The 26,803-nt window shown below is 46.5% G+C and overlaps 2 protein-coding genes across 6 annotated transcripts in view; one reads left to right on the forward strand and one right to left on the reverse strand.

Annotated features, from left to right (window-relative positions):
* The window catches only part of CCDC191 (coiled-coil domain containing 191), a 30,506-nt gene extending 4,561 nt beyond the window's left edge, over window positions 1-25,945 (reverse strand). The window contains exons 1-15 of one of the 3 annotated variants that reach the window (XM_060273747.1): window positions 25,824-25,945; window positions 24,849-24,887; window positions 24,126-24,267; window positions 22,770-22,916; window positions 22,113-22,291; window positions 21,303-21,526; window positions 19,172-19,331; window positions 17,488-17,678; window positions 15,632-15,881; window positions 13,564-14,051; window positions 12,709-12,785; window positions 12,393-12,475; window positions 9,224-9,325; window positions 2,159-2,302; window positions 908-1,060 (exon numbers count right to left, since the gene is read on the reverse strand). In XM_060273747.1, the coding sequence (XP_060129730.1) occupies window positions 908-1,060; window positions 2,159-2,302; window positions 9,224-9,325; window positions 12,393-12,475; window positions 12,709-12,785; window positions 13,564-14,051; window positions 15,632-15,881; window positions 17,488-17,678; window positions 19,172-19,331; window positions 21,303-21,526; window positions 22,113-22,291; window positions 22,770-22,916; window positions 24,126-24,267; window positions 24,849-24,887; window positions 25,824-25,895 (2,451 nt within the window). In that variant the 5' untranslated portion in view covers window positions 25,896-25,945. Of the gene's footprint in view, window positions 1-907; window positions 1,516-2,158; window positions 2,303-9,223; window positions 9,326-9,347; window positions 10,102-12,392; window positions 12,476-12,708; window positions 12,786-13,563; window positions 14,052-15,631; window positions 15,882-17,487; window positions 17,679-19,171; window positions 19,332-21,302; window positions 21,527-22,112; window positions 22,292-22,769; window positions 22,917-24,125; window positions 24,268-24,848; window positions 24,888-25,823 lie in introns of those variants that run through there. The other 2 variants (XM_060273748.1, XM_060273749.1) reach the window with 2 other exon arrangements.
* A 223-nt stretch (window positions 25,946-26,168) lies between these two features.
* The window catches only part of QTRT2 (queuine tRNA-ribosyltransferase accessory subunit 2), an 80,989-nt gene continuing 80,354 nt past the window's right edge, over window positions 26,169-26,803 (forward strand). For all 3 annotated transcript variants that reach the window (XR_009557500.1, XR_004692570.2, XM_035114693.2), the window contains exon 1: window positions 26,169-26,237. The gene's annotated coding sequence lies outside the window, so the exon portion shown is untranslated. The remainder of the gene's footprint in view (window positions 26,238-26,803) is intronic.

A 26,803-nucleotide genomic window follows, 5' to 3' on the forward strand; every position in this document is an offset into this window, starting at 1 on the left:
TCCAATACTTTGGCCACCTCATGAGAAGAAAAGACTCTCTGGAAAAGACCCTGATGTTGGGAAAGATTGAGGGCACTAGGAGAAGGGGATGGCAGAGGAAGAGATGGTTGGACAGTGTTCTCAAAGCTACGAACATGAGTTTGACCAAACTGTGGGAGGCAGTGGAAGACAGGAGTGCCTGGCGTGCTCTGGTCCATGGGGTCATGAAGAGTCAGACACGACTAAATGACTAAACAACAAATGTTTTATATAGGCACACAGCAAAACAGATGGGGAGGAAAAGCAAAGGAACAGAAGGCTGAGACAAGAGTTTTGAGTGGTTTGTGTTCAGGAAAATAAATGAAACTAACGTTTCAAGGATAACAATAGCAAAATATTTTGTTCATGGTCTGGGCCCTCTGTTTCCCACTATTTCATGCAGGCACTATTAAATGTCCAATTCAGTGTTGTGGGGATCTCAGTTTTCATTTCTTTTTTTAGAAAAAGGGAAGAGTCCTTTTCCCTGCCAAGTGTGTAGGAGAGGCAAAGCTGTGGCTCCAAACTGAGACCTGCACATTAGGAGTAGGAGAGCCACGTGGTTTTGTTCCACTGCAACTCCCAGGTACAATACAAGCACAGAGCAATGAGAGCAGGTAAAGAGACTTGGTCTTTCAAGTCCAGCATCCCGTTTCCCACAGTGGCAAACCAGATGCCTCTGGAAAGCTCACAAGCAGGAGATGAGGACGATAACCACCTTATTCCACTTTTGTTCCCCAGCAACTGGTATTTACTTGGAGGAAACATAGTCAGCATTACCAGCAGACATCAATAAGCCTCATTCTTTATGAATCCTCTTTTAAAGCTAATAGCAAATTCCATACCGTAGTTTATAACATTTCCATAGCAAGTTACATTTTCTCTTGCTCACCTTTATCCAGATCCTGAAGGACCTTCTGAGGAGCAGATGGGAATAAAGTCCCTCAGCCTGAGCTACTTTCCCAGCAAGGATCTCTTGCATATAATGAAGCCAGGCAAGCAGACACTTCCTTTGCAATCTAAAGCAATGATGCCTTTGTGCCACCTGAGCGCAAAGATCGAGGGAAAGAAAGAGAACTGGTTACTCCAATGATTACCGAGGGGCTATAGCCCTGCTGCAACATTACTCTGGCTTACTGTTAGAAGTCCCCACCATCCGTAACCTACATTTGTATTATTTCCACTCATGATTTCTGTTCCACTATAACTTTTCCAGAGCGAGCAACTGATCCTCTCCTTCCTTTCACTTACCTTGCAGTTCATCAGTATGATTACGTTTTATTCACTACTTATAGCACGAGTGCTTATAACATGAGTAATACTTACAACATGATCTGGACTGGATTCATGGATCTTCCTGACCATGTGTGAAGGCACATGGCCATTATTTAATTATTAGCTGCAGCAGAAGTGGATTTCCTGCACAAGCTTGGACTTGATGACCTTTGATCATCTCATCTACTCGAGAGTAAACCTCACTGAATTCAATAGGACTTATTCCTACAAAGATGTGATTAGAATTGTGCTGTAAACCCCGAGAGCTCAGCACAAGCAGCATTAAAACCAAAGCCTAATGAAGCAGTAGGCAAAATACCTACTTAAGACACTAAAATGTAGTACTGGATCGCCATCATTCCACATGCAGCTGATAAAAGCCAGCTTGAAACAAAAACCCTGCGATTTTACAGATTCTACTTGATAAATATGTGTGAGAGACCATCTCCCGTTAATCGGTGCACATGCTATGAGGAAAGTCACCTATAACATTATTTTTATGCGCCTCTTCCTGCAGTCTTCTTCCCTTTAAAGCTCCACCCCAGCTGTTCCTTTCCTCTCTCAATTGAAATCCACTGATGCTGGATGATTTCCCACCACCTGCACACCTAGGACCCACTTTACTTGTGACTACAATTTGTTTTAAACTGTTTTTAATGCTATATTTTATATTGCTGCAACCTGCCCTGTTCTGGCAAACAATGGGTATAAATCTAAGTCAAACTAAACTAGAACTGCTTCAGAAACTTTGGCTTGATGGCGCGAATTTTGATTCTTTGACGGCGGGCAAAAGACTGGCTGAAGATTAACCCTCAAAACATGGAGCCAACCTTCCTTTCTAGACACCCATTTTTACTCCAGTGCTTACCACCATATTTTCCTGAGTTTGCTGTATTAGTCTTTTCCAGGGCTCCAGCCCCTGCTTCTTCAGCAGGAACCTATCATAATGTTCCTTCGCTTTTGAGAAGAGCTGCTGCTCCCGCTCCAGCCTCCTCTGTTTTTCCAATTCTTTCTGCGATTAAGGATACATAGGAGATCAATTCCTTGAGTAAGAATACCTTGTCAAAAATGTCCACTACTTTTAATTTGGGCTTGCAACTAATTATTAGCATAAGAATGGCGTTGCTGCTTGGAGGCTTTTCCAGACACAATGTTTTTGCTGGGCACACAGCACAGAATCATTAAAGTGCTCAATTGATGTTGCCCCAGAAATCATCCTCATTATATCCTTTCCCAATACTAAAAGCACTTTGTCACAGTGGCCGGAGTGGGCTACTTCAGAGTAACGACGCTACGCAGCTCTGCATTTTATTCTTTTATTGGTGCTGCGTATTTACAGTGCTGAAGTCATTGCTATTTACACGGAATGATGTGGTCAGTCGGTTCCAGAACCTCCGAATGGCTTTTGGCGCGTCTTTCTCCAACACAAAAGCTTTGGCAGACCCATCCTCTTTCCCCTCCTCTTTCTGCGTAATTCCGGAGTTGGGGGGATGGGTCTCCCCCCCTTATTCGCCCCTTCCTGTCCCACCTGGGACCCTGGCTCCTCTACCTTGCCTGAGCCTCGGACACGACTTCCTGCTTCCCCATTGGAATCGGAACTCTCTCTGCTTTCCCCTGTGCTCGGGGATGGGCTTGAACTCAGGAGGGGAGGGACTTCGCGATATCCCCTGTCCCTCACATCCACCCCCCTCCCAAGCTCTCCTTCACCCCTCCCCAGGTCCCCCCCAGGCGTCGGTGACGACTGGAAGCCTAAGAACTCAGTGCTTTCCGAGCCCGTTGGTGTGAACACCTCCCCCCAGTCCTGCGAGCCCCCCCCTTCCGCCTGGGAGGACGGGAATCCCAAAAAGTCCGTGGCGTCAGAGCTGGTAGGGGTAAAAATGTTCTGCCAATCTGCTCCTTCCTCTGACTGGGTGGATCTCGGTGACACCCATACCTCATCCTCTGGTTCCTCAAACTCCGCTTCCCAGCGCCATGGTGAACTGCTCTCCCGTGCTTCCTCCCCCTCCCCCTCCCTTTCCATGTGCCAGGGCTTGGGTCTATGGGGAAAGAGGGCGTGAAATTCTTCTACCAGGAATTCCTCCTGTATCTGAGTGGCTGGGACCCATTCATTCTGGGACGGTGGAGCATCCTCCCATGCCATGAGGTACTCCAGGCCCCCCACCCCCCTCCTTGAGTCCAGGATGGCCGTGGCCTCATTGAGTTGCTCCCTGCCTTCTCTCTCCCCCCCTCCCTCAGGAGTTTGTTCGCTGCCTCGGAGCCTGCTGCTTTCCCTGTACGGCGACAGCAGCGATCTATGAAACACTGGGTGCACCCTCATGTCCTCTGGCAGTGCCAGCCTGTATGCCACCGGGTTGACCTGTTGCGTGACCGTGAAGGGGCCCAACCTTCTGGGCGCCAGCTTTTTGCACCTCCCTCTGCTGGGAAGGCCTTCCGAGGACAACCAAACTTTGTCCCCCACCCTAATGACCTCCCCCGGTCGCCTGTGGCGATCTGCCCCCTTCTTGTACGCTTCCTTGGCTCTCTCCAAGTGTTCTCTGAGCTGCTGGTGCACCGTCTCCAGTTCCTCTGCCCAATCCTCAGCCTGTGGGCCCTCCTCCTCCTCCTCCCCCTCCCTCTCTGGGAAAGATCTGAGGTCGCGCCCGTAATTGGCCTTAAAGGGCGACACCCCTGTGGAGACGTGCACCGCATTGTTGTAGGCAAATTCTGCCAGTGGCAGGCGATCCACCCAGTCCGTTTGCCGCTGGCTGACGTAGCATCTCAGGTACTGCTGCAGAATGGCGTTGACCCTCTCCGCCTGTCCATTGGTCTGCGGGTGTCTAGCCGTCGACAAGCTGACCTCCACCTGCAGGAGGTTCATGAGCCGCCGCCAGAACCTGGAAACAAATTGGCGGCCACGATCCGAAATAACCCTTAAAGGTAATCCATGCAGTCTGAATACGTGATCCACAAACAGTTTGGCTGTCTCTTCTGCAGAGACCGCCCTGGCACACGGTATAAAGTGGCACATTTTGGACATGAGGTCCACCACCACCAACACTGCGGTCTTGCCCCTGGAAGAAGGCAGATCTGTGATGAAGTCCATGGACACCACTTCCCACGGTCTGTGTGGCGTGGCTAAGGGCTCCAGCAATCCCGGTGGCGCTGCTCTGACCACCTTTGCCCGCTGGCAGGTGTCACAGCCCCGTACATAGTCTCGAACATCTTCCCGCACCCCTGGCCACCAGAAGTGTCTCATGACTAGGTGAGCGGTTTTGTCCCTCCCAAAATGACCCGCCGTTGGGTTGTCGTGCATCTGCTTGAGGACCGTACGTCTAAGCTGGGTGGTGGGCAGGTACAGTGCACCCTTGTAGAAAAGCAGCCCCCTGCGTTCTGCAAAGTCTTTTGCCTGCTCCCTCCCCCCTCTCAGTTCTCTGAAGATGCGGTTGGCAAATTCATCCGCTGCCGTCAGTGCTGTGAGTTCTGCCTCGCTCACCACTGCTGCTCCGCAGGACCATGCTGACGGGGGGAAAATGTGCCTGGGTGCCGGTGGCGCCTCCTCCTCCATGTACTCTGGCTTGCGGGAGAGGGCATCCGCCCTGACATTCTGCTCTCCCGGGATGTAGTGTATGGAGAAGTTGAAGTTCGAGAAGAACTCTGCCCACCGTATCTGCCGCTGGTTGAGCACCCTGGCAGTTCTCCAGAACTCCAGGTTCTTGTGGTCTGTGCACACCTGGATGGGGTGCTTGGCGCCCACCAGGAAGTGTCTCCAGTGCTGGAACGCAGCGTGGATCGCAAGAAGTTCCCGATCAAACACCGTGTAGTTTCGCTCTGGCTGGGTCAACTTCCTGGAGAAGAAGGCACAGGGTCTCCACTCTCTGTTGGCGTCCAGTTGCAAAAAAATGGCGCCCACAGCTTTATCAGAAGCATCTGTCTCCACGCGTAGGGGCGCGTCCTGAACCACGTGGAACAGGTTCTGGTCTGAGGCGAACACCCTCTTGAGGCTTTCGAACGCTGCTTGCGCCTCTGGTGTCCACCTGAACTTCTGCTTGCCTCTCAGGCAGTCAGTGATGGGAGCCGTAACGCGAGAGAAGTTCTTGATGAACTTCCTGTAGAAGTTGGCGAAGCCTAGTAGGCGTTGGGCATCTTTGCGCGTCCTGGGGCTGTGCTAGTCCAGGATGGCCTGCACCTTGTCCTTGTCCATCGCCAGCCCCTTGTCTGACAGCTTGTAGCCCAGGAAGTCCACCTCCTTGGTGTGAAACTTGCACTTCTCCAGCTTCACATACAGGTGGTTCTCCTTCAGGCGCTGCAACACCTCCCTGACATCTTTCACATGCTGCACTGGGTCATCGGAATAGATAAGGATGTCATCCAGGAAGACCAAGCATTTCCGGAAGAGGAGGGACCCCAGGACGTGGTGCATGAAGGCCTGGAAGCATGCTGAGCCCCCTTGCAACCCGAAGGGCATCACCAGATATTCAAAAGAGCCCAGAGGCGTGAACATCGTGGTTTTCCACTCATCGCCTTCCCGGATTCTGATCAAGTTGTACGCCCCCCTCAGGTCTAGCTTGGTGAAAATCTTGCCCCTGCGTGCCGCTGTCAGGAGATCGTCCACTCTGGGCATGGGGAAAGCCACTGGCTCTGTCACTGAATTCAGCCGTCTAAAATCCACCACCAGACGGCGCTGTTGCGTGTCTTTCTTGTCCACCCAGAAGACCGGGCTGCCCCCTGCTGCCTTGCTTTCTCTGATGAACCCCCGCTTGAGGTTCTTGTCGATGAAAGCGCGCAGATCCTCCAGTTCCTGGTCTGACATGGCGTACAGCTTGGCTGGGGGTATAGTTGCCCCTGGCACCAGGTTGATCTGGCAGTCAAAAGGCCTGTGTGGGGGTAGGTGGTCGGACTCCGCTTCGCTGAAGACCTCCTGCAGGTCCCAGTACGGCTTGGGTATCGCCTCACCCCCTTTGACGTGCATGGTGGCCACCGTGGCTATCGGAGGCCCCTCCCCTGGTTGGTGCTGCATGCAATGTTCCAGGCAAAAGTCCGATCCAAAAGTGATGCATCTCTGGTGCCAACTGATGGAGGGGTCGTGGCGCGCCAGCCAGCTCATGCCCAAAACGATGGGGGGGTCTGAGATGGTGGTGACGTTGAATGCCAGTGTCTCGGAGTGCCTTCCCACCGTCATTTTCATGGGGAGGGTTTGATGAGTGATGGCCCCTCCCAGCAGCTCTCTGCCGTCAATGGTCGCCACGTGCAGAGGAAAATCCAGCTGCAGAAGCTGGATCTGGTGCTCTTCTGCAAAGTTTCTCGAGAAGAAGTTCGCTGACGCCCCACTGTCAATTAGGGCGAGGACCGTCAGGGGATAGCCATTTGGGAGCGTGAGCGTCACTTCTAGAACCACTCCTGCTCTGGGAGGGGTGGGCTGGCTCTGCTCCTCTCTGTGCGGGTGGGTGGGCTGGGGCTGTTGTCTGCTGACTGTGCCTGGCTGCTGCCCCTTGTCTCCTGCAGCCAGGCTTTCCCGTTTCCCTGCTGTGGTGCTGCGTCAGTGGGGGAGGGCACAACCGTTCCCGCCTTTCCTTGCCACTCCCTGCGATGTGGGCAGTCTCTGACGAGATGCTGGGGGGAGTTGCAGAGAAAGCAATTCCCACCCCTTCCCTCCTTGCGTCTTGGCGCCGCTGGGGTTTGAAAAGCCCGCGCGCGCGCGCTATCAATTTGCATGGGTTCCTGGTCCTGGCTGGCCCCAGGTGTGGCTTGAAAGGGTTGTTGGGGGAGTGGCTTCTCCTGCGACCGTGGGAACCAAGCCCGCTTTGCGCGCGTTGCTTGCTTGTCGCTCCACCGGGATTCCTGTCTCACCCCCACCGCCAGAGCCGCTTTGCTCAGCTGATCCATATTACTGGGCTTTGGACCTCTCGAGAGCTCATCCTTCACCTCCTCATGCAACCCCAAGTAGAACGCCGCTTGCATTGGGGGTGACTCTAGTTCCCACCCCAATCTGTGCACCAGCATGGTGAATTTCGCCCAATACGCGCGAACTGTCATATTTCCTTGGCGTAAATTATGAAGTTCCTCCTTAGTCTGGTCCATATGACTATCGGACGAATACATCGTTTTCAAACCTTCTAGAAATAGTTTGACATTCTTCATGCAAGGATTCTTTGTTGCGATTAACGGTCTTAGCCACTCCCTGGCTGCCCCGGTAAGGTGCTCCACAATAAACGCTACCCTGTGCTCATCATCAGGGAACTCATCGTGGTGCAGCTCAAGAGCATACACAATCTCAGTCTCAAAGCCCTGATATTCCCTCGGGTCTCCATTGAACTTGCTTACTAGGGTCCCGGCTCTCCTTCCTGGCAGCACTTGGACTTGGGGTGCCCCTCCCGCCTTGTTTTTCTCTGCATCCAGCTTGTTTTGGAGGTCTACCGCCACCGCCCTTAATTCCTGCTCTCTTTCCTGTAGCGCTCTCACCTGTTCCGCAAGTTGTAGCCGGTCGTCCTGGACCTTCTTAGTCTCTTCTTTAGCTGCCTTCAATTCCCCCTGCGCCTGCAGCGACAGCTGCTGCAGTTCTTGCTGGGCTTGCTCCGCGATCTGCCGCCATCTCTCCGCCTCTGACACGCTCATCCCGGCAACTCCAAAGTAGCCCCAAAAAGGATTCGGAGGTTGCTGTCACAGTGGCCGGAGTGGGCTACTTCAGAGTAACGACGCTACGCAGCTCTGCATTTTATTCTTTTATTGGTGCTGCGTATTTACAGTGCTGAAGTCATTGCTATTTACACGGAATGATGTGGTCAGTCGGTTCCAGAACCTCCGAATGGCTTTTGGCGCGTCTTTCTCCAACACAAAAGCTTTGGCAGACCCATCCTCTTTCCCCTCCTCTTTCTGCGTAATTCCGGAGTTGGGGGGATGGGTCTCCCCCCCTTATTCGCCCCTTCCTGTCCCACCTGGGACCCTGGCTCCTCTACCTTGCCTGAGCCTCGGACACGACTTCCTGCTTCCCCATTGGAATCGGAACTCTCTCTGCTTTCCCCTGTGCTCGGGGATGGGCTTGAACTCAGGAGGGGAGGGACTTCGCGATATCCCCTGTCCCTCACACACTTACCTGTAAGTTACCAGTGAACAGCAATTCTCAGCATGACAGGTGCAATTATTGCATATTTTTATGGAGGGATGGAAACCATTTTGAACAGACCACCAGTTTTTATAAAACGGTCTCTTGGTTCTATATATAGTGGGCATTGTTTACAGGTCCTCTACACAAGGTTGCCCACACAAAGTCTCTCCTTGTACTGTACTTTGCTGAAGGCATCGATTGGAATCGTAATTCTGTAAAAGCGATTCTTAGTACGGCAAGTGGGAGCTTTGTCAAATAACTAGCTCGGGTGTGCTCCGTTTTGATAAGTGGGAACCATGGTGAACTTTTGGTAGAGGCAATCGTGGTTAAATCCCTTTCTGCATTGGACCTGAAGAGACAATCTCTTAAGTGTCTCTTATCCATTTTCTTGATCACCTGAAGATCTTGTAATTGATATTGGGTCGAGGCATTGGATGCCATGCTTCCAACATTTGGTCTGTTCCCGTTCTGTGTGGGCCATAGCGGGGAATCTCTCCTCTGAGAGAGATTAAAGTCTTTTCACATAGTTTAGACACATATAGTCAGTTCTAGCCCTTATTGTTGTCACGTCCGCTTCCACGCGGAGAAGAGCAGCTGGGGTCCCATTGGGGAGCGAGAGCATTTTCCTGAGGAATTTGTTCTACAGGGGGTCATGGTTATCGCTTCAAACAGTGATCAACAGTACAGTTTTTCCCTGCCCCACCTCTGTGGATCCTCCCCCCAACCTCTGAACAGCCCATTACATTTGCAGGCTGCCTTCTCCTACCTTTCCAAAGTGACACCAAACATCCATGGATGATTAGTGCTGTCAAGTGCCGGAACTGGGAGAAGCAAGTACAATATTCTGCTCACCACTTTCTGCAGTCTCCGCTCCTCTTGCCTCTTCTGCAACTGAGCCTCCTTCTCTGCTGCTTCTTGCCTCCGATGTTGTTCTTCCTCGGCTTGCATCTGGGCCTTAAAATGGATAGAATGGAACACTAGTTCACTTACCATGAATGGGCCCTTCTGGGCTGGCGTAATGAGACACCCGCTTGATGGGCTGTCCCAATCCACCCAGGCAGGGACCGTGTGACTTTAAGCTTTAATACAGGCTTCCTCAAACTCGGCCCTCCAGATGTTTTTGGCCTACAACTCCCATGATCCCTAGCTAGCAGGACCAGTGGTCAGGGATGATAGGAATTGTAGTCCCAAAACATCTGTAGGGCCAAGTACAGTATGAGGAAGCCTGCTTTAATATGTCATCTTCTCTCCGGTTTCCCCTCCAGTTTTTCCATCTGTGACAAAGCTCCCATTAAGTCATTAAGCAAGATCCAAGTAAGAAGTATAAACACAAAATTGTGCAATCTGTTCCCAATGGAATGAGAGAATGAGAGGAAGCCTTGCGCTGGACATCTCGCTATGCCAGCACAGACGGTCAATCACCTGACACAATTAACCAGAGTCTAAAATGGTGCTTGAGTTTTGAGCGACTAGACTGAACCATGCTGGGTCATACAGGAGTGACCCCTAAGAGAGGAGCTGCTCTTTAGAGGCAGAAGAAATTAGGGGGTGCAAAGCAAGTAGGGGGTGATCTCACGCTGAAACGTAGGCCAGCAGTGGAAGGGAGGAAGCCTAAGTAGACCCTGTTGCCAGGGAGAGTTCTGCTTCCTGGGTCTGGAGCCTTGAGAAGAAGCTGAACCTCTTGAGTGAGGGCACTTAGCAGCCTTTTTAGTCTTTTTCTGGTCTTCCTTCTGTGGTACAGAAAAAGAAGAGGACAATTGCCTAGAACAGCTTTTGTGCCTAAGATACTTTCTGAATTTTATTCCATTGAAATAATAACCAGCAACAAATAAAAGCCACAAAGAAAATTATTTTGGAAAAAGGAGAGGCATCTGCAGAGATGTTGGGAACCTGTGCTATTACAGCTGGCTGGCTTTGACTGAACAACAGAAACAGGAATCACTGAACTTACTGAGCCATTTGAGGACCTCTGGTAAATAGCTGACATTGAAATCCATGCTGTTTAGAGAAAGCGGCCTCTGCTCCATGAGTGGAAAATCATGTTTTGGTGCTGGTAGGAGAATTGGCTGTTTTGTACCCTCCTAGGTGGTGGGACAACAGCTAAAGCAGGGAGCAGGAGAACTTGCCTCTTTTGTCTGCTGAGTGACTTTCCTTCCAGTTGTGAAGAGTGGCTCTACAACTCATGGCAGGAAGCCGCTAAGTCTACCTGAAGAATCGCTTTTGGTACAGAGGAGCCACAGGAGGCAGCTTTGTGGCAGGCAGCATTTAAGTGCTGGAATGCTGAGCGGAGGCTTTGTTGGAAGGGTTCTTAGCAGCAGTTCAGCTTGAAGCAGTTCTCTCAACATGAGAGGCTTCCCCCCACTCCACTTGCAGGCACCACAGCAGCAGAAAGAATGAAGTTGAGAGGAGTGGGGGTGGGGGGAGGTAAGGATTTTTTAATTTTTGAGAAGCAAGCTACACAGCTTAAAAAGGGAACACTAGAGCACAGTAAACAGATAAAGACAAAGCTGAGGGAAACAAATGAAGTGCAAGGCGGAAGTAGGAGAGAGAGGGGCTACACACACCTGCTTGGGGGAAGGCAGAGATGAGGGAAACTAGGAGGAGGAAAGATGATATATTAAGTCACATGATCCCTGCCTAGGCAAATGGGGACATACAACCCATCAAGCAGATGTCTCACATGCTGGTCTGAGCAGAATAATCTAAATATATATTATTTAGAACTCACCCATCCCCACCTCTCCCAGGAAGAGCAGACTCCTCCCCACCCCAGCAGGAAGAGGCTGCACTCCTATCTGACTGTCGAGCACAATTTGCATGGGAGGAAAGCATATGGGGGATGACTTTCCTTGTGTGCCTTCCTTTTCATTCACAATGACACCCCAACCCATCAAAAGCCTCCCCACCCAGCACAATATTTGATATTGAGGGGCTCTGTGTGTGTAAGTGTAAAGAACTCGTCACCATCATATGGGCCCTGTGGAAAGCCCTGAGGGCCATGAATTGCTCACTTTGCCATATACAGTCAATGCCCCAGGGCTATTAAGTTACGATACACACAGGAACAGGATAGGATAAATTATGATAAATTCCTTGCATCAGACTGGTGCATGCTTCGGTTTCTCAGAATAATGGCTGGACAGCAGTCTAACAGTTGTTAGCCATAACAACTAGTTATTCAGAGATTGGATATTTCTAAGATGTTAGGGACAAAGAAGAGGACAGAGTGATCACTATCCTGTTTCTCAGAGGCATCTGGTTGATCACTTTTGGAGACAGAATATAGAACTAAATAAACTAGATGGACTTTCGTCAGACCCAGCAAGTCAGTTCTTATATTGCTGTGGAGCATATCTGTCAGGGGGACTCCCTACAGGGAGCCTCCCCCCCATCATCCTGACCAGCACTTTGACCAGCGACAGCCCTAGCAGTGGGTCAGGGGAAAGCAGAATGGAAGGGGGAAGGCTCAGTGAGGCATCAGAGCCCTGGCAATGCTCTGGGGAACAGACGGTGGAAGAAGGGCTCAGTGACGTATCAGAGCCCCTGCACCACTCTGACCAGCTCAGAGAGGCGTCGGAACCCAGGCACCGTCCCAGCCAGCAAGGGGAAGAAGGGACACCGCTCCTTCCGGTGCCCGAATTGAGGTGTGCGCCCAAACGCAGGGTGAAGGGGCGGCGTTTCGGGGTGCCCATGTTATTATGTTGGCCCCGAAGCCGACAGGCGCCATTGCCAGGTTCTGAGAGTGACTAGGCAGTCATGTTTTTTGCTATCTCTGCACTGTAAATAGCATGCACAATAAAACCTTGAAAGACAATGGACTGGAGCGTCTTTACTCGGGAGTAGCTGCAACAACTCCCTGACAATATCAATTTCAGTACTTGTGTGCCTTAAATTCACTTGATTTTCATTTTTAATTAACAAATTGGACTTGGCCTTTTGATTTAGCAGCATATTGGTTAAAAAACCAACCAACCAACCAACCAACCTGTATTGGTTTAAGCCACCATTCAACTTTACTTACCAACTTCTCCTCTTCTCGTTTTTTCTTTGCTTCTTCCAGTTCCCTTCTCCTTTCTGCACGCTGAATTGCTCTCTCCTCCATTGCTAAAGAATTGCACAATAAGGGGTACAACAATTAGAACAAGTGAAGCACAGTGACATAAAGAATGCAGAGTTCCATTTACAAAATTGTAGGGCCCTGAGACCCCTGAAATAGTGGTGTTTAAAATGGTGGTATTTTCTCCGTAACAACAGGTCTCATATTTTACTACACCTTCCCCTAAGTATCCAAGGAAAAGGCTCCATCAAGTGTAGGAGAATCCACATCAATAATATACCTTTGAGTAAGGGATGTGGTGTGGACAGCACTTTCAGGCTCCTCTTGCTTTCGATAGCTGGCTGGTAATTTTCTAATCTGAAAGAAAGTGAAAAATGAATGGACATGAATGGACATGACCAATTTAAATGACCCTATTAGCAATGGGTATGGTATTGAGTCCTGTCATTCAACCCAATGGATCAATGGGTTGAATGACAGGACTCAATACCATATTTTTCCTGCCTTTGTACAGCAGTGGCATCATTTCATGCAGCAAACCTAAGAACAAGCTTTGGTTACAGCTTGTGGTTTTTCTAGAGTGAGGCAAACCATAAGGCCAGGGTTCAGATGGCAACTTAAGCCAAACCATAGCTTGGCTCATAGCAAAGCAGCAGGAGATGAGGAGGAGTAAAGGAGCTACAATCTCCTCTCTGGAACTAGTGTTCATGCTAAACAGTAACTTGGCTTAGTGTTATGTGTGAACCAGCTCACTGCGTAGAACAAGAAAGAACGATAAGCAGTCTTAAATGTGGAGACTCACTTTAATGCAAAACAGAACAATAAACGTGGGCTTTGCTAATGTATGCCTCTTCATAATTTGTAAAGTACGCAGAGATCTTTCAAAGGATTCTGCTATTTACAGCATTATAATCCTATATTAAAGCTATTATTAGGGGGAGGAATCAATTAACAGTACTCAAATAATAACAAAGGAAGACAGAAGGATCAACCTGCATCATATTTGGCCATTTCACTCCCTAATGAGCTATCAGATATGTTTAGAAACATCATGGTATTGTCTCAAAGCCTGCTGTCCCAACAGGACATTGTGTAGCCATCAGATAATTGGATCTTTGTACTCTTAGCTCTGTACCTTAAAGACTTTGTATTCTTGTCACTTAATTGGCTCTCTCTCAACTGCTTTCCTTCCCTAGTTTTTGGTGCCTGGTTGTTAAGTGCCTTGGTAACTGCTGTGGCTTGTTCAGCTTCCTCCTTGGCCTTCTTTAGTCTCTCATTTTCCTGAAGTCTAAGGATTAGTTCTTGCTGCTCTTGGAGCTGCCGTTTCTGCTCTTCAATCAGTTGCTGTTGGAAGGCATGGCGGTGCTCCAGGGGACCACTTAAGACAGAGGACATTTTTTGTTTTGGTGGTTCAAGATGCTGCAAGGAACTTCTTGCTCGGTTACCAAACACTGCTCGATCTTGAGCATTCAAAGCAGCATGCTTCAGGGTGACTTGCCATGCCCATTTGGGCTGCTTTGGAGAATGACTATCATGTTTTTGACTTGTCTCTGGAGAGCAGGAGTTTGCTCTTTCTACATTTGCTATTCTGGGATCATCCTGTAAACAGGGTATTGTAGCCACCTGGAAAGGAAGGACAAAGCCTACATTAATTATAAAAATTAAGGTCTCAGTTCTCACTGAACAAACATTTGTTATATGTTATATGAAGCTGTAACTATTTCCATAGCAGCTGATTCCAGAGGCTGTCATCTCCTAGAGAAATATTATTCCTTCATGGTGTTTAGAAAACCAAGTTTCCCACAGTCATTTTCCTACAAAGACAGGAAAATTCTTGAAAACCTAAAAGATGGAAGACTGGGACCCTAAAGAATAGTCAGCAATGGCGGAAAGCATGTGTGTTTATTTGCTCCATGCTTTTTTGAGAACTTCCAATAAATGCTCATTGAGGCATACACAACACACAAGTCCTTCCAGTGCACCAGACACAACTCCCTTTGATATTATGCCAAGTTTGTCTTTACTGCAATGCCTGCAATCTGTTCCTAGTTTGTTTGTTTTTTGGCGGGGTGGTGGTGAAAGAGGATGCAGGAGAAGAATCTTGCTAGCACACCTCTGGCCTACGTGTGAGTTCTGCATTTTGTAACTATTGTTATCAACTATTTACTGAGCCTATATACTAGGTATGCATACCGGAGAATCTATTTACTTTCATAAGAAAGGGGGCAGGTGTAACTTTCCTGTGTTGGTAAAACTGCTCTGGCTATGCACTTGGAGACTTTGTGTTTGCCTCAGGCTGCTTGTTTGTGAATTGGCCCCCAGGATTCTACAGGAAGTCAAACTGGATAGAGGTCCAGAGCTCACACAAACCTTCCCTCTAGTGTCCCTGCAACTATGAAAAGAGAGTCCCTATATTTATTTGAATGCAAGAATGCCACCCTGTTTTTTTGGTTTTGTTTTTTGTTTACTTTAGAACTGGCTATGGGAAAACCTGAAGGAATCACTTTATTTACAGCTGCTCCATTTCTTGATCAGTGAATGTAGTTCTGCCCAAGTCACTTTGAGAAGGGAGTTGGGTATGACAGGCCAAGGCTTTGTGTACCATCCACCAAGCCACTTGAAATGGAGCCTCCTTGTCACAGATGCAGTTATTCATATTCCTCTTTTGCATACATGATTGGCAACTGGGGAGCCAAGTGATGTGACACAGGAATCCAGATTTGACCCAGTTTAGTCAGCTGCCAATCTCTATTTTATATTTATTTGAAGTATTTATAGGCCCCCATTTGGAGAAGGGGTGCTAACTTGTTGCCCCCAAATGTTGTTGGACTCCGACTCTCAACAACCCTACTCAGCATGGCTAATGGTTACATCTGGAGGGACACATTAGCCATTCTATTTCAGGGCACAGCCCTCACATGGTAATGTACAACAGCGAGATAAAATACACTGAGATACATTTGAAGCATCAAACCATAAAAAATCAGTACCGCAGGGAACCAGGAGCTTGAGAATCAACAGCATAAAACACTACTAATGAAAGGCAGTCAGGAACATCTGAGTTCTGAAGGTACATGAGAAATTCTGCACCATAGGATGTGTGCTTTAGTTCCATAGGAAGGGAGGTTTCACACTATGTTTGGGAGTGATGATGATGAAGTATGTGTTTGTGAGAGAAAAAGCACAATGCAAAATCAGTTTACCTCTGTAGGACTCACGGGTTGATCCCAAGCTTCTTTTGACTCATGAGTTCTCTTGGCATCCTGGGAGCAGTCTGTAGCAAGTTTCCCCAGTGCCACTTCCTCTAACAGCTTTGCCATTTTCCTCCTTGTATCCTCCTTTTTCAATTGTAGTTCTCTCTTTTCCACCTCTGTTCGGCTCCAGCAATGCCATTCAGCAAAATAATGGCGCAAAATGCACTTCCGATTAAATTCTATAGCCAACTGTTTCCCCCTAAAAATAAATGTTCATTAAAATCAATTGCAAACTCCTCAGATTAGGAGGATGTGTGTCTACCCCACTCTATTTTAGAATTTTAGCATAGATTTTAGAATGGTTGACAATTGATTGGATTACTACTGCTGTAAAAAGGCACGATAGCCAATATAGGCTTATATTATAAAATGTAGTATAAACACCAACAACTGGGAAACACTGGCTTGCTAGTGCTCCGATTGGAGAACAGCCTTTACCAAAGGTGTCATGAGCTTTGAAGGCGCTTGAACTCAGGACACAAGGGAGAAACACACTAAGAGGTAGGCATGCTTGGCAAATCCTCACCATGATCAACGCCCGCCTGGAAACCTATGTCCCCGCTGTGGAAGCACGTGTGAATCCAGAATTGGCGTCCACAGTCACTTATGGACTCACTTTTAAAAATGTGTTTATAGAAGACAATCTTACTCGGCTACAAGTGATCGCCAAAGAAAGAAGAATATTATTGGTTGGTGTGGTTGTTGTTTTTAAATACAATTACTTCTTACTAACTACTTAATATATTTTCCTGCTTGTTGTTTTGCAATCTCTGTTACAATCAGAGGCTGCTGCTAATAAGAGCTGTATCAGCAGCATATTAACCAGTTAAGGCATTAGGCCAAAGGTGGCAGATGTAAAGTATGCAACTTTTCTTCATAACGACCAGCAGCACTGTAAGCCTGAGTGGCCCAGATCAGATGCACTTTGCCTAGCTCTTGTTAAGTTAATGGATTCCTAATTTAGTTTCTGGGACAATCAATGGAACAATAAATTCATCCATTATAGATTTGACTTATCAAGACTTTGAGATCATGTTCATGTCAGAAGGGCCAAGAAGAACAGGGAAAACTAGAGCTGAATAATATTTATCAGAAGTTCTTTTGGGCTTGTTAAAGGAGCAACAGGAAAGTGAGGCCTTTATTTTTAAGCAGATATCAAACACTGCAGCTACGTTTTACTCAGAGACCTATTGAAATCAACTTAGTCACGCTCATTAATTTCACTGACCCTTACTACAATTTAGTTGAGTACCACTCCATATTTCCCTGCATCCACCTCTCTCTCCTTCCTCTTTTGTTTCCCCCTAGGAAAGTCAGGCCTCCCCATTTGGCCTGCAACATGGTTTGTCTCAAACTACAAAACCTTGTCCATCACCCAACGCTGCACGATGTCATCAGGCATAAGACAGGTAAAAGCTGTGGTGCCAAACTCAAAAGGAAGGCTCAGGAACACACACTAGGTGAGCTCCTGGTTCTTCCTTTGTAGCAGAGACTTGATTTTTTAAAAAAAATTCAAGCCATGGGTTCAAAGGAAGCCTACTCTTTCGCAGTTCAAGCAGTAGCTGCAAAGGAAGAACCAGGAGAGCACCTTAAAGTTTCAATCAGCTGATGTGCCTGACAAGTGGGCAGCCCCATCCACCTGTCAAAGGGGCCATGGAGAGCTAGCCACTTCTGGAATTGGCCAGATCCAGTTCCACACCCCTGTCATATTTCAAATGTTAATGCCACACGCAAACAGCAGCAAATATTTTCCTCATACTATCAACATCCGGGGGGGGGGGAGGGGGAGTGTTAAATGCTGCTACCTGTTCTGATTGCGAAGCTGGTTCTCCAGTTTTTTAGTCTCCTGCTCTAACTTCTGAGACCATGTGTAATCTCTCCAGGCTCGCAAGGTCTTCAGCTGGCACTTCCAGTCAGCAAGGGCCCTTGCTTTTCCCATCTTAATCCTGAGATCCAGAATAAGCTTGTACCAGGCAGAGAAATACTTCCGTAGGCACTGCATTGGGGATGGTTATGAAATCAAGTAACTATACGATAGCTTTCCTCCTTCAACAAACCTTCTAAGTGGAGATCTTTATCGCAGTTGGTATCAGTACTGGATTTGAAATCGTTTTTATAGAATCAGAGAACTGTAGCGTTAGAAGGGACCCAGAGGGTCATCTAGTCTGCTCCTTTGAAATGCAGGAATCTCAAGTAGATCATACAATTTTTTAATACGTTTCAATTGCATTGCAAAAATTGCTTTGAGGTGCTTCAAGGGAGGTAAATGACAAATGAAGTAATAATGTTCCATCACTTCTACTGTTCTGATCCTATCATCTCCTATTTTCTTTATATTTTTAGTCTTCAGAGTTTTGCTGACAATAGAAGGTTGATTAACAGGAAAACAAACTTCTCTTTTCACACTTTGCCTTCGGAACTGACTTTCCCTTTTACCTTTTCTAGAATACCTCTGTGTTACAGAACCAAAGGATTCTTATTTTCTCTCCCAAATTCACTTGTTCTAAGTTCTCCCTTATTAAAAAAACCAAATTGAAAGATCTTTAGAATTTTTTTAAAACAAATATACTGCCTACCTCTTCAACTTCCAGTACTATTACAGTACATGTGTTTTTCTCAAGTATCATCACAATTCCACATATCACTTATACTGTTCTATGGGAAATTGCATCTAACTGCATTTAAATGATTTTTAAATGAGGATGATGATGATGCTTTAGGGGCTGGCTGCTTGGCTCAATAATTTATATGCTATTTTCTTCTTTACTAAAAACACAACATTAGCTACCATGGACATTTTTTGGAAAGGGTCAGTATAATGCTTTTAATAAATAAATTGCAGCAGCCCCATAAGGCACACAGCTAGGAGTCACTAATTGGTGTGCACTGGCCTTCAAGAAAGTCAAAGCAGAACAAGTATTATTCCCAAATAGCAATTTACAGTACAATCCTATGCATTTGTATTAAGAAGGAAGTCTGATTATATTTCAATGAGATTTACTCTCTAATAAGTGAGTTTAAGATTGCAGCCTGGGTCTGTTATTATGCATTCTCCCCTATTTACTGTTCTAGCCTTCTCTTTAAGTGCACAAACAAATGATATAGCCATGCACTGCCATTTTCAACACCAAACCTCAACAGTGCAGTATCAGCTGCAAGAAAAGTTCACACAGTCTTCCTGCAAAGGAGATTCAAAACCATCTGTGACACAGCCAATGTGACACTGTGTTCTATTTCCAGGTATAAACTAAACGGCTGGGTAGTTTTCATGGCAAATCTTAGCTCTTGCCACTCAACTGCTCACTATGATGAATAGTCTTGCTCTCCTCACATCTTGTAAATATATATATATTGGGATCTCAATCTTCAGTAGATCTAGGTCAGCCTGACACGGGGAGTTGGTTTCTCGGTTTACAGAGAGCTGACCCATTACTATCGCTGAGACACATCTGGCTCAAAGTGCTGAAAACAGATAATGAATGTTCTCACCTTCTGATTTGCAATGTCAATTTTGCTCAGCAGCTCCTGCATCCCAGTTTGTTTCTCATTCCTTTGTCCTTCTATCTCACAATCCAGATGGACTGGCACAGGAGGCATGCCGACTTCTACCAGCCTCTTAATTTTTTTTAAATCGTGCCTCTTTCTTTCCCTGAAAATAAAGCAATCTGTGAGAGGCCAGAGGCAAATAGTAGAGAATAAGGGGACTGTGATGGTCATCTCATGTCACTGTCAGCCAGTTCTCATATACTTCCTTTTCTGTTGCCCAACTCTGTTTGTGAGTCCATTACAAAGATTCATTAGGTAATTGCTACATTTCTCTCTCTATCCTATGCCTGTATTAGTTGCAGGTCTCAAAGGAATATAGTTCTGCTACCTGCAGTTAGGAAATTTTTATGTAAGTATAAAAGGAAATCTGTCTCAGTGAAAAGTATACTGCATAAAATCAGTATTGTACATGCCACTTAGCAATAGGAATCATAGCAATATAAGGTTCTTGTGGCATAAAGGCAGCCAGAGGTTCACTATACATTATACACTATACATTAGTCATGGGGTAGACATTCAAAAAGATGATGTAGAAAAACTAAGGGACAGATTCAACTTATGAGTCCCAATAGCAGAAGCCCACACAAGTACTTGCACTAGCGCAACAAGGATTCCTGTACCCCCCCTCTCCCTGTATGCCCCCCAACTGACTTTGGTGGGGTTCAGGAGAACCCCCAGAACAGCACAGAGGGGGAGCATCATTCCATCTGGCAAGCTAAAAAAGCTTGTGCTGGTGGAACAAATGCCATAGCACTACAATGAATTCTTCCCAAGGATTCCATGCTTACCTAAAGAAGCAAACATCAGAGAATGGTCTTCTCGAGCCACCTACCACTGCAGAAGCCCCTGCAGTCCAAAGGAGCAGTTAAGGTGACCAAATATAAAGGACCCTCCATCTACAGGGTTTTGAATTTTGCATGTGAAGCATGTTTGAGACAGCAAATTGGTGTGCATGTGGTATATTTTGCCCTAACCAACAAGTTCATATAACCAAACCAATCACCAAGCGTGATAATCTTATAACAGCATATGAAAAGATTCAAGTGGCCTTTTGTGGGGACCTAATAGTGTTTGCTCTCCACTGTAGAAATGCCAAAATGTTTCAGTACTATGCAACTAAGTCCCATTGAGCATAGTGGGACTTATTTCAGAGTACTTATGAGAGCTGCATGACACCACAAATGGGCAATTTCCTTTAATTTAATTTGTACAGTATAAGTAAAAATAAATGGGCACACATGATATTAGGCCAGTTTTTCAAATTGCAAGCTCAGAAAGGGGGGAAAATCAGCTTTCCAGGTCTAAAAATCTGAAGAAACTTCATGGTTTCCAGGAGCTGATGAAGCTTCACATAACTTAGGAATGAGTTATTAAAATGTGTGGCTTATATATCATGCCTTCTTCCTCCCTCAGAACTCTTAAGTTTTATGCATGGGATTCCCAAGAATCTCCCATCCAAATTATGATCAGGTTTAGACTTACTTCCGCATGTTTGCTCCGTTACACATTATCAGACTGTGCTCTGGTACCTAGAATCATAGAATCATAGAATCATAGAGTTGGAAGAGACCACAAGGGCCATCCAGTCCAACCCCCTGCCAAGCAGGAAACACCATCAAAGCATTCCTGACAGATGGCTGTCAAGCCTCTGCTTAAAGACCTCCAAAGAAGGAGACTCCACCACACTCCTTGGCAGCAAATACCACTGCCGAACAGCTCTTACTGTCAGGAAGTTCTTCCTAATGTTTAGGTGGAATTTTCTTTCTTGTAGTTTGAATCCGTTGCTCCGTGTCCGCTTCTCTGGAGCAGCAGAAAACAATCTTTCTCCCTCCTCTATATGACATCCTTTTATATATTTGAACATGGCTATCATATCACCCCTTAACCTTCTCTTCTCCAGGCTAAACATACCCAGCTCCCTAAGCCGTTCCTCATAAGGCATCGTTTCCAGGCCTTTGACCATTTTGGTTGCCCTCTTCTGGACATGTTCCAGCTTGTCAATATCCTTCTTGAACTGTGGTGCCCAGAACCTAAAATGCATTTGAATGCCAAGTTCTTGTTTTCCTCAACTTACATTTTCCTGGCTTCTTCCATGAGATGCCTTCTTTCTACAAACTCTTTCCGCAGCTTCACCATCTGTTTCTGAATTTCTTCTTCTTCTCTCCTGGCTTTCAGAACCTTCTTCTTGTTCTCCTCTTGGAGTTGCCTCTGGGCCTCTGACATTGCCGATTTTTTCAGGGCCTTCTGTTGTTTCAGAAGCTCCTGCTCCTTCTGTCTCCTCAGCCGATTCTCTTTTACCTGAAAAACAAAATCAAGACCAAGATCATATTTTGTTGTTTTAAACTACAGAACTATGGTATACAAATTGTTGTAGATGTGTTGCTTTCAGGGCAGCTACACCTTTGCCATGACTACTGTGTTTCTCCATGAAATCCTTCCAGAATACACCAAGGTTCAGGAAATCCACTGAGAAATAAAACTAGAACACCACTAATGTATGCTCCCCAGCACTTGACTGCCATCAAGGATGATAACTATGTGGATGACACAAGTGAACTGCTCAGATATCTCCATGCAATCATTGCTTCTATAACTGGCAAATGTAAATAGAAGTCCTGGATACACTGTTATGCTGTAATTGGCCTATGTTGTAGTATTCTAAAATGCATGGAAACAGACAGCACTATTGTTGGAGAACAATTCACCAGTAACTTCAATTGTACTACAGCAGTATACATGGCTCAGGAAACAGTTTACTTAACAAAACCATTTAAGAAACACTACACTATTTTTTACAACTGTACCTTACAATAGTACATGCCTTAAGGCTGTATTTTCCAAATAAAAATAGTTTGACATGCAAAATAAACCCCCTTTTCTTCACCTGTTTATGCCTTAATTCCATGGTAATTCGTGGGTCTTTGGGCTTCCTTTTCTCCTTAAGTTCTTCAGTTCTAAGGCTTCCCAATATACCACTGTCAACAACTTCACTCTGCAGTAGATCCCGCAGAATATCTTGTACTGTTGTATTTTCCATCTCATCTTCCAGATAACCATAAAAATCTAAAATACCAAGCAAAACAATCCAGAAATGGCACCAAATTTTTTTAAACATACCATTCTTTCATTTTCCTGCTTGTGTTAAAATTCAGGTACCCTGGTTTTACAAGGTTTTACAAGGTTTACAAGGTTTTACAAGTATGCAAAATAAGGTATTTGGTATTTATTATCACTTGTTTAAGCTTGTTATCAGTGAACACCCAAATTACTTGATCAATATTAATTGATGAATACAGATCCATCTGAATGTTACATTTGCTTCATGTCACGAACTGAGCCATTTTAATATCAGAGCAGAACGTACTAATGTAGAGCCAAACAACGCTACAAACTTTGCATGACTTCCTTGGTACTTGAGCTATAAACATAGACATAAATGCAAGGATGTTCTATTCATTTTGACAATTTCCCATTAAACGGTACTCAATATTATCACTATACATTCTCTAGATCCAAGTTTAAAATTGAGGCAAGTTCTCACCATCAAATTTTTCATACTTCTGAAAGCCAGTGGGGGGCTCCTGGGGAGGAAGAGAACGAGCCAGTGGATTTTCAGCATCATCTTCTTGATCATCTGCAAGTTCCAACTTCAGTTTTGAATTCATCCAATCATTAAGGAGCTCTTGGGCTACATTGATGAAAGCAGCAATGGATTTTAATTGGATAAGAAGTGGCAAATAAAACTAAAATTCTAAAGCAAAAGCAGCTTAACACTTCAAGCCTGAACACATGTTTTTGGAAGTAAGGCTCTAGTTGTAAATCTTTTAATACTCTCTTCTTAGTTAAGTTGGCCTTAGATTTGTATTCTATTTTACTGTTGGTATTGTTTACATTGGATATTTTAGGGAGTGTATAATATTCAGTAATAAAAATACTAATCAGATTCTAATTTTTAATTTGTTACTTTACATCATTTGCATTAAAGCAGAGGTTTTCAAGCTTTTTGAGTTCATGGCTCCCTTGACCAACTACATTCTTTCTGTGGCACCCCTGTGGGGCTCAGTTATGTCACCCCCTGCCTGCAGAGTTGGCAGCCTCTCACCCCTTTTCGAACACCCTCCCTTGTGGAGTGTTCCCTCAGCCTCCTTTCTTCTCCCCTCTCCTTGGGAGTCCTCTGGGCAGCTGCAGCCCCTGGTCTCTGAGCTGCCCCCCCCCCCACCAGAAAGAGAGGGGCCTCCTCACACTGCCCCACAGGGGCCTGGGAAGTACCCACTGGGCAGCTCCAGAGGCACCATTTACCTGGGGAGCTTGTAGCCAGGGCTGCTGCAACAAATAGCTGTGCAAACCTTTGGGAGGCAGAGATGCAAGAGGGCACCAGAGGAGGGAGGGAAGGAAAGCAGGACAGAGGCCAGTGTTGCCCGCAGCACGCCTGTCCATCATTAAAGGCAACCTGGGTGAAAACCACTGCATTAAAGCTATCATATATGTTTATAACATTTAGTCATAACGACAAATAACTTGAATTGCCATCCTAACTACACTTATCTGGGTACAAGTCACATTTAATTCAATAGGAGCTACTTCTGAATAGACATGGTTAGGGTTGAGTTGTTAGACATGATCCTTAAATATATTCTGTTGTACTGAAATAAACACAAACATCGGTAGCCAAACCCCAGGAACCTCCAGGCGTATCTCAGAGTGGAACTCTAAAAATCCATTTGTAATATAGTTTGGCTTTGGGTGCTGCGGAGTTTTGCTCCCCACCACCACAAAAAAATGTCAAAAGTCCCACGGACACACACTATTCTTCAGGTGTACCTAATGCAAGTCTTCTGCAATGTAGCTAAAGAATATAGATATATTAATCTAGACCAGCATCACATTTAGGCAATACCTTCCACATATGCCTCATCATGATCTTGCAGCTGGTCTGCCGTTTCCAAATCCAGCACAGGGCCATGAAGTCCTCGAGAATAAGATGTCTTTTTTAATGAAAACGTCTCAGAAACAGCAAACTCAGATGCTTGTTCCACTTGCTAAGAAAGAGAATGACAGACATATGTATCAGGAAGTGTTCATGCACACAAAAGCTTATACCAGAACAAGGTGCTACTGGACCTTTTTTTTTTTTTTTACTGCGTCAGACCAACACAGCTACCTACCTGAAATTAAACATTAGTCAGGGAAGGAGGGAACGGAGGGCACTTTAGATGTGTAAGGTCCAAAGTTTCTTTCCATGGCACCTTAGGTAGCTATTCCAGTCAGAATAGACAATACTGGGGTAGGAAGACCCATTGTCTTACTTCATGTAAGGGTCACAATCTCATAGGAAAAAAATCTGCACAGTGAAATGCAGAGATTTCAGTCACAGTTTACATAGTTAAGGCTACTGATACCAGCTCAGACCTGCTTGTGTAGCAGCTCATTAATCAGTATATTAAATAGATCCAAATACAAAGAGGAGCCACTAACTCCAAAACGTGGCATACCTTGACACTAAGTAAGTACTGGTCTAATTTTATGCAGGATGATTATTCAGAAGTAAAGGCCCACTGAGTACAATAGGTGTTACTCTCATATAAATAGGAAGGTTATGCATCACTTTCTTCTCCCTTACCTTAATCCAGTGCTCCACATTGTCAGGATCAAGTTTTGTCTGGGGGAGAAACATTACAATAGTTTAGCACTGAGCTAGCTACTAATATTAAAGTAAAACTAAAAGACCTCTGTCTTTGCAAGCCCCTAGAAAGGTTAAGGTTGAAATCATTCTAAGCACACTTAAAGGGTACCGGTAAGTAAGCTGTACTGAACTCTGAGACTTACCCTAGTGACTAGTATTCAGAGCCACAGTGCCTCAGATCCTGGTGGCAGCATTGACTAGTAGTAAGTGATAGCCTTAACCTGCATTCATTTGTGAAAGCAGTCCAAGCTTGGGGGGGGGGATGGGACTGACACACCTAGCATCAACCAGTTTCATTGCTTAATTATGTGTTGCAAGAATAAATAATTTGTTTTGTCTATCACAACTCTCCCACCACTCAGCTTCACCATTAGTGTAGAGTCAGAGTGGGACCTGGGTGACTCACCCCCGAAGCTTGGTCCACTCAATGCTTCTTAGCCTAACCTATCTGGACTCCCTCAGAAGGTGGTGGACTCTAGGGGGGTTGGACTAGATGAGCCTCAAGGGGGGGGGAATCCCTTCCAACTATACAATTCTGTGATTCTAAGTACTGTATTGTGGATGCTGTGAGCCGCTTTGAGCATGGTTTACCATAGAAAAGTGGCATACAAATAGACAATTGTTTCGATCCTGGAAAAAGGCACAGCTGGTTGCTACACTGCCCACCTGCAGCCTACGATTCTACCCCACAGGGTTGATGTGGGGAAGATTGCATGAGGAGTGCAGTGGAACCATGCTCACCACCTTGAGCTCCTCGGAGGAAATGGTGGGATATAAATGCAATAAACAGAGACCAGGAGAGAGCGAGAAGAACTCCTCTCTGCCTATTTCCCATCCAACCATAACGGGATCCACGCTGGAACAGTTGCCTGGGTTGGCGGAGGCAGGAAGCACAACATCCCTCATCCCTACCTTCTGCCGAGACGCCGACTGGCTGAAGCGGCGCCAGCGGTACAACTCAGGTCTGTGTCTTATAACCGCCATCGGCGAAGCTAGAGACAGACGCCTTCCTGCCTTCCCCGAAGCCCGCTTCTCACCCCCCCCCGTTTGCTCTGAGGGATGCTGGGAAACGAAGTCCTTTCCTCCCCTGCCCCAAGCGTGCGCCTATAGCAGAAGGCGAGAGCGAACTACGCGACCCAGGTTGCCGCGCGCGACCAGAGCGTGGCGTCCTTTAGCTTCGCCATGGCAACGGCGGCGCAGCTCCAGGACCCTCCCCAAGAACCGGCGCCTCGTGATGACGAAAGCCAGTTTTGATTGGTGCGCCGGGCGCGAAGCAGGGAAGGACCGCGACGGAAGCGAGTGGCCGGCGCGTGGAGTTAAATTGAGGTACCGAGTGGGAGCTCGTGCGCGAGAGTGAAGCGCTTGTGGCCCAGCGGGTGCAGCTTCTCTGGTTTCGTTTAAATTGGGATAAGGGCGGCGGGTACCGTCCTGGACTGCAGCCGCTTCATTTTGTTGCGTGGTGGGCGTTAAATGTGTGGGGCTCTTCCGCCTTGTGGGGATTAAACGGGCGCCTCGGGGAGAAGAAAGCTGCGTTTAGCCGATGGGCTGGTTTACTGTACGCAAGGAGACCTTTTTATTTGGAGGAGCGTCCTCCCCTGCTGCCTGAAGCAGGCGAGTCTGGGATTCTGCCGGTGTTGATGTTGCATTTTGAATACTCTGCTATTATTACTACGTGGACACCTATCAAGTGCCATCCATTTACGTGGCATGTTTTCCACTGTATACATTAATATATGAACCACACGGAACGTGGCAGCAGCTGCTTCCGGGACTCGGAGATGAAGAAAAGGCAGTTTTTCTAGTGATCAGTGCGACCATCGAGATCTTATGTGTTTCCTCCACTTAAAGCACTACAGCACGGGTGTCAAACACAAGGCCCGGGGGCCTAATCC

This window comes from Zootoca vivipara, chromosome 4, assembly GCF_963506605.1.
Source record: "Zootoca vivipara chromosome 4, rZooViv1.1, whole genome shotgun sequence".
NCBI lineage: Eukaryota > Metazoa > Chordata > Lepidosauria > Squamata > Lacertidae > Zootoca > Zootoca vivipara.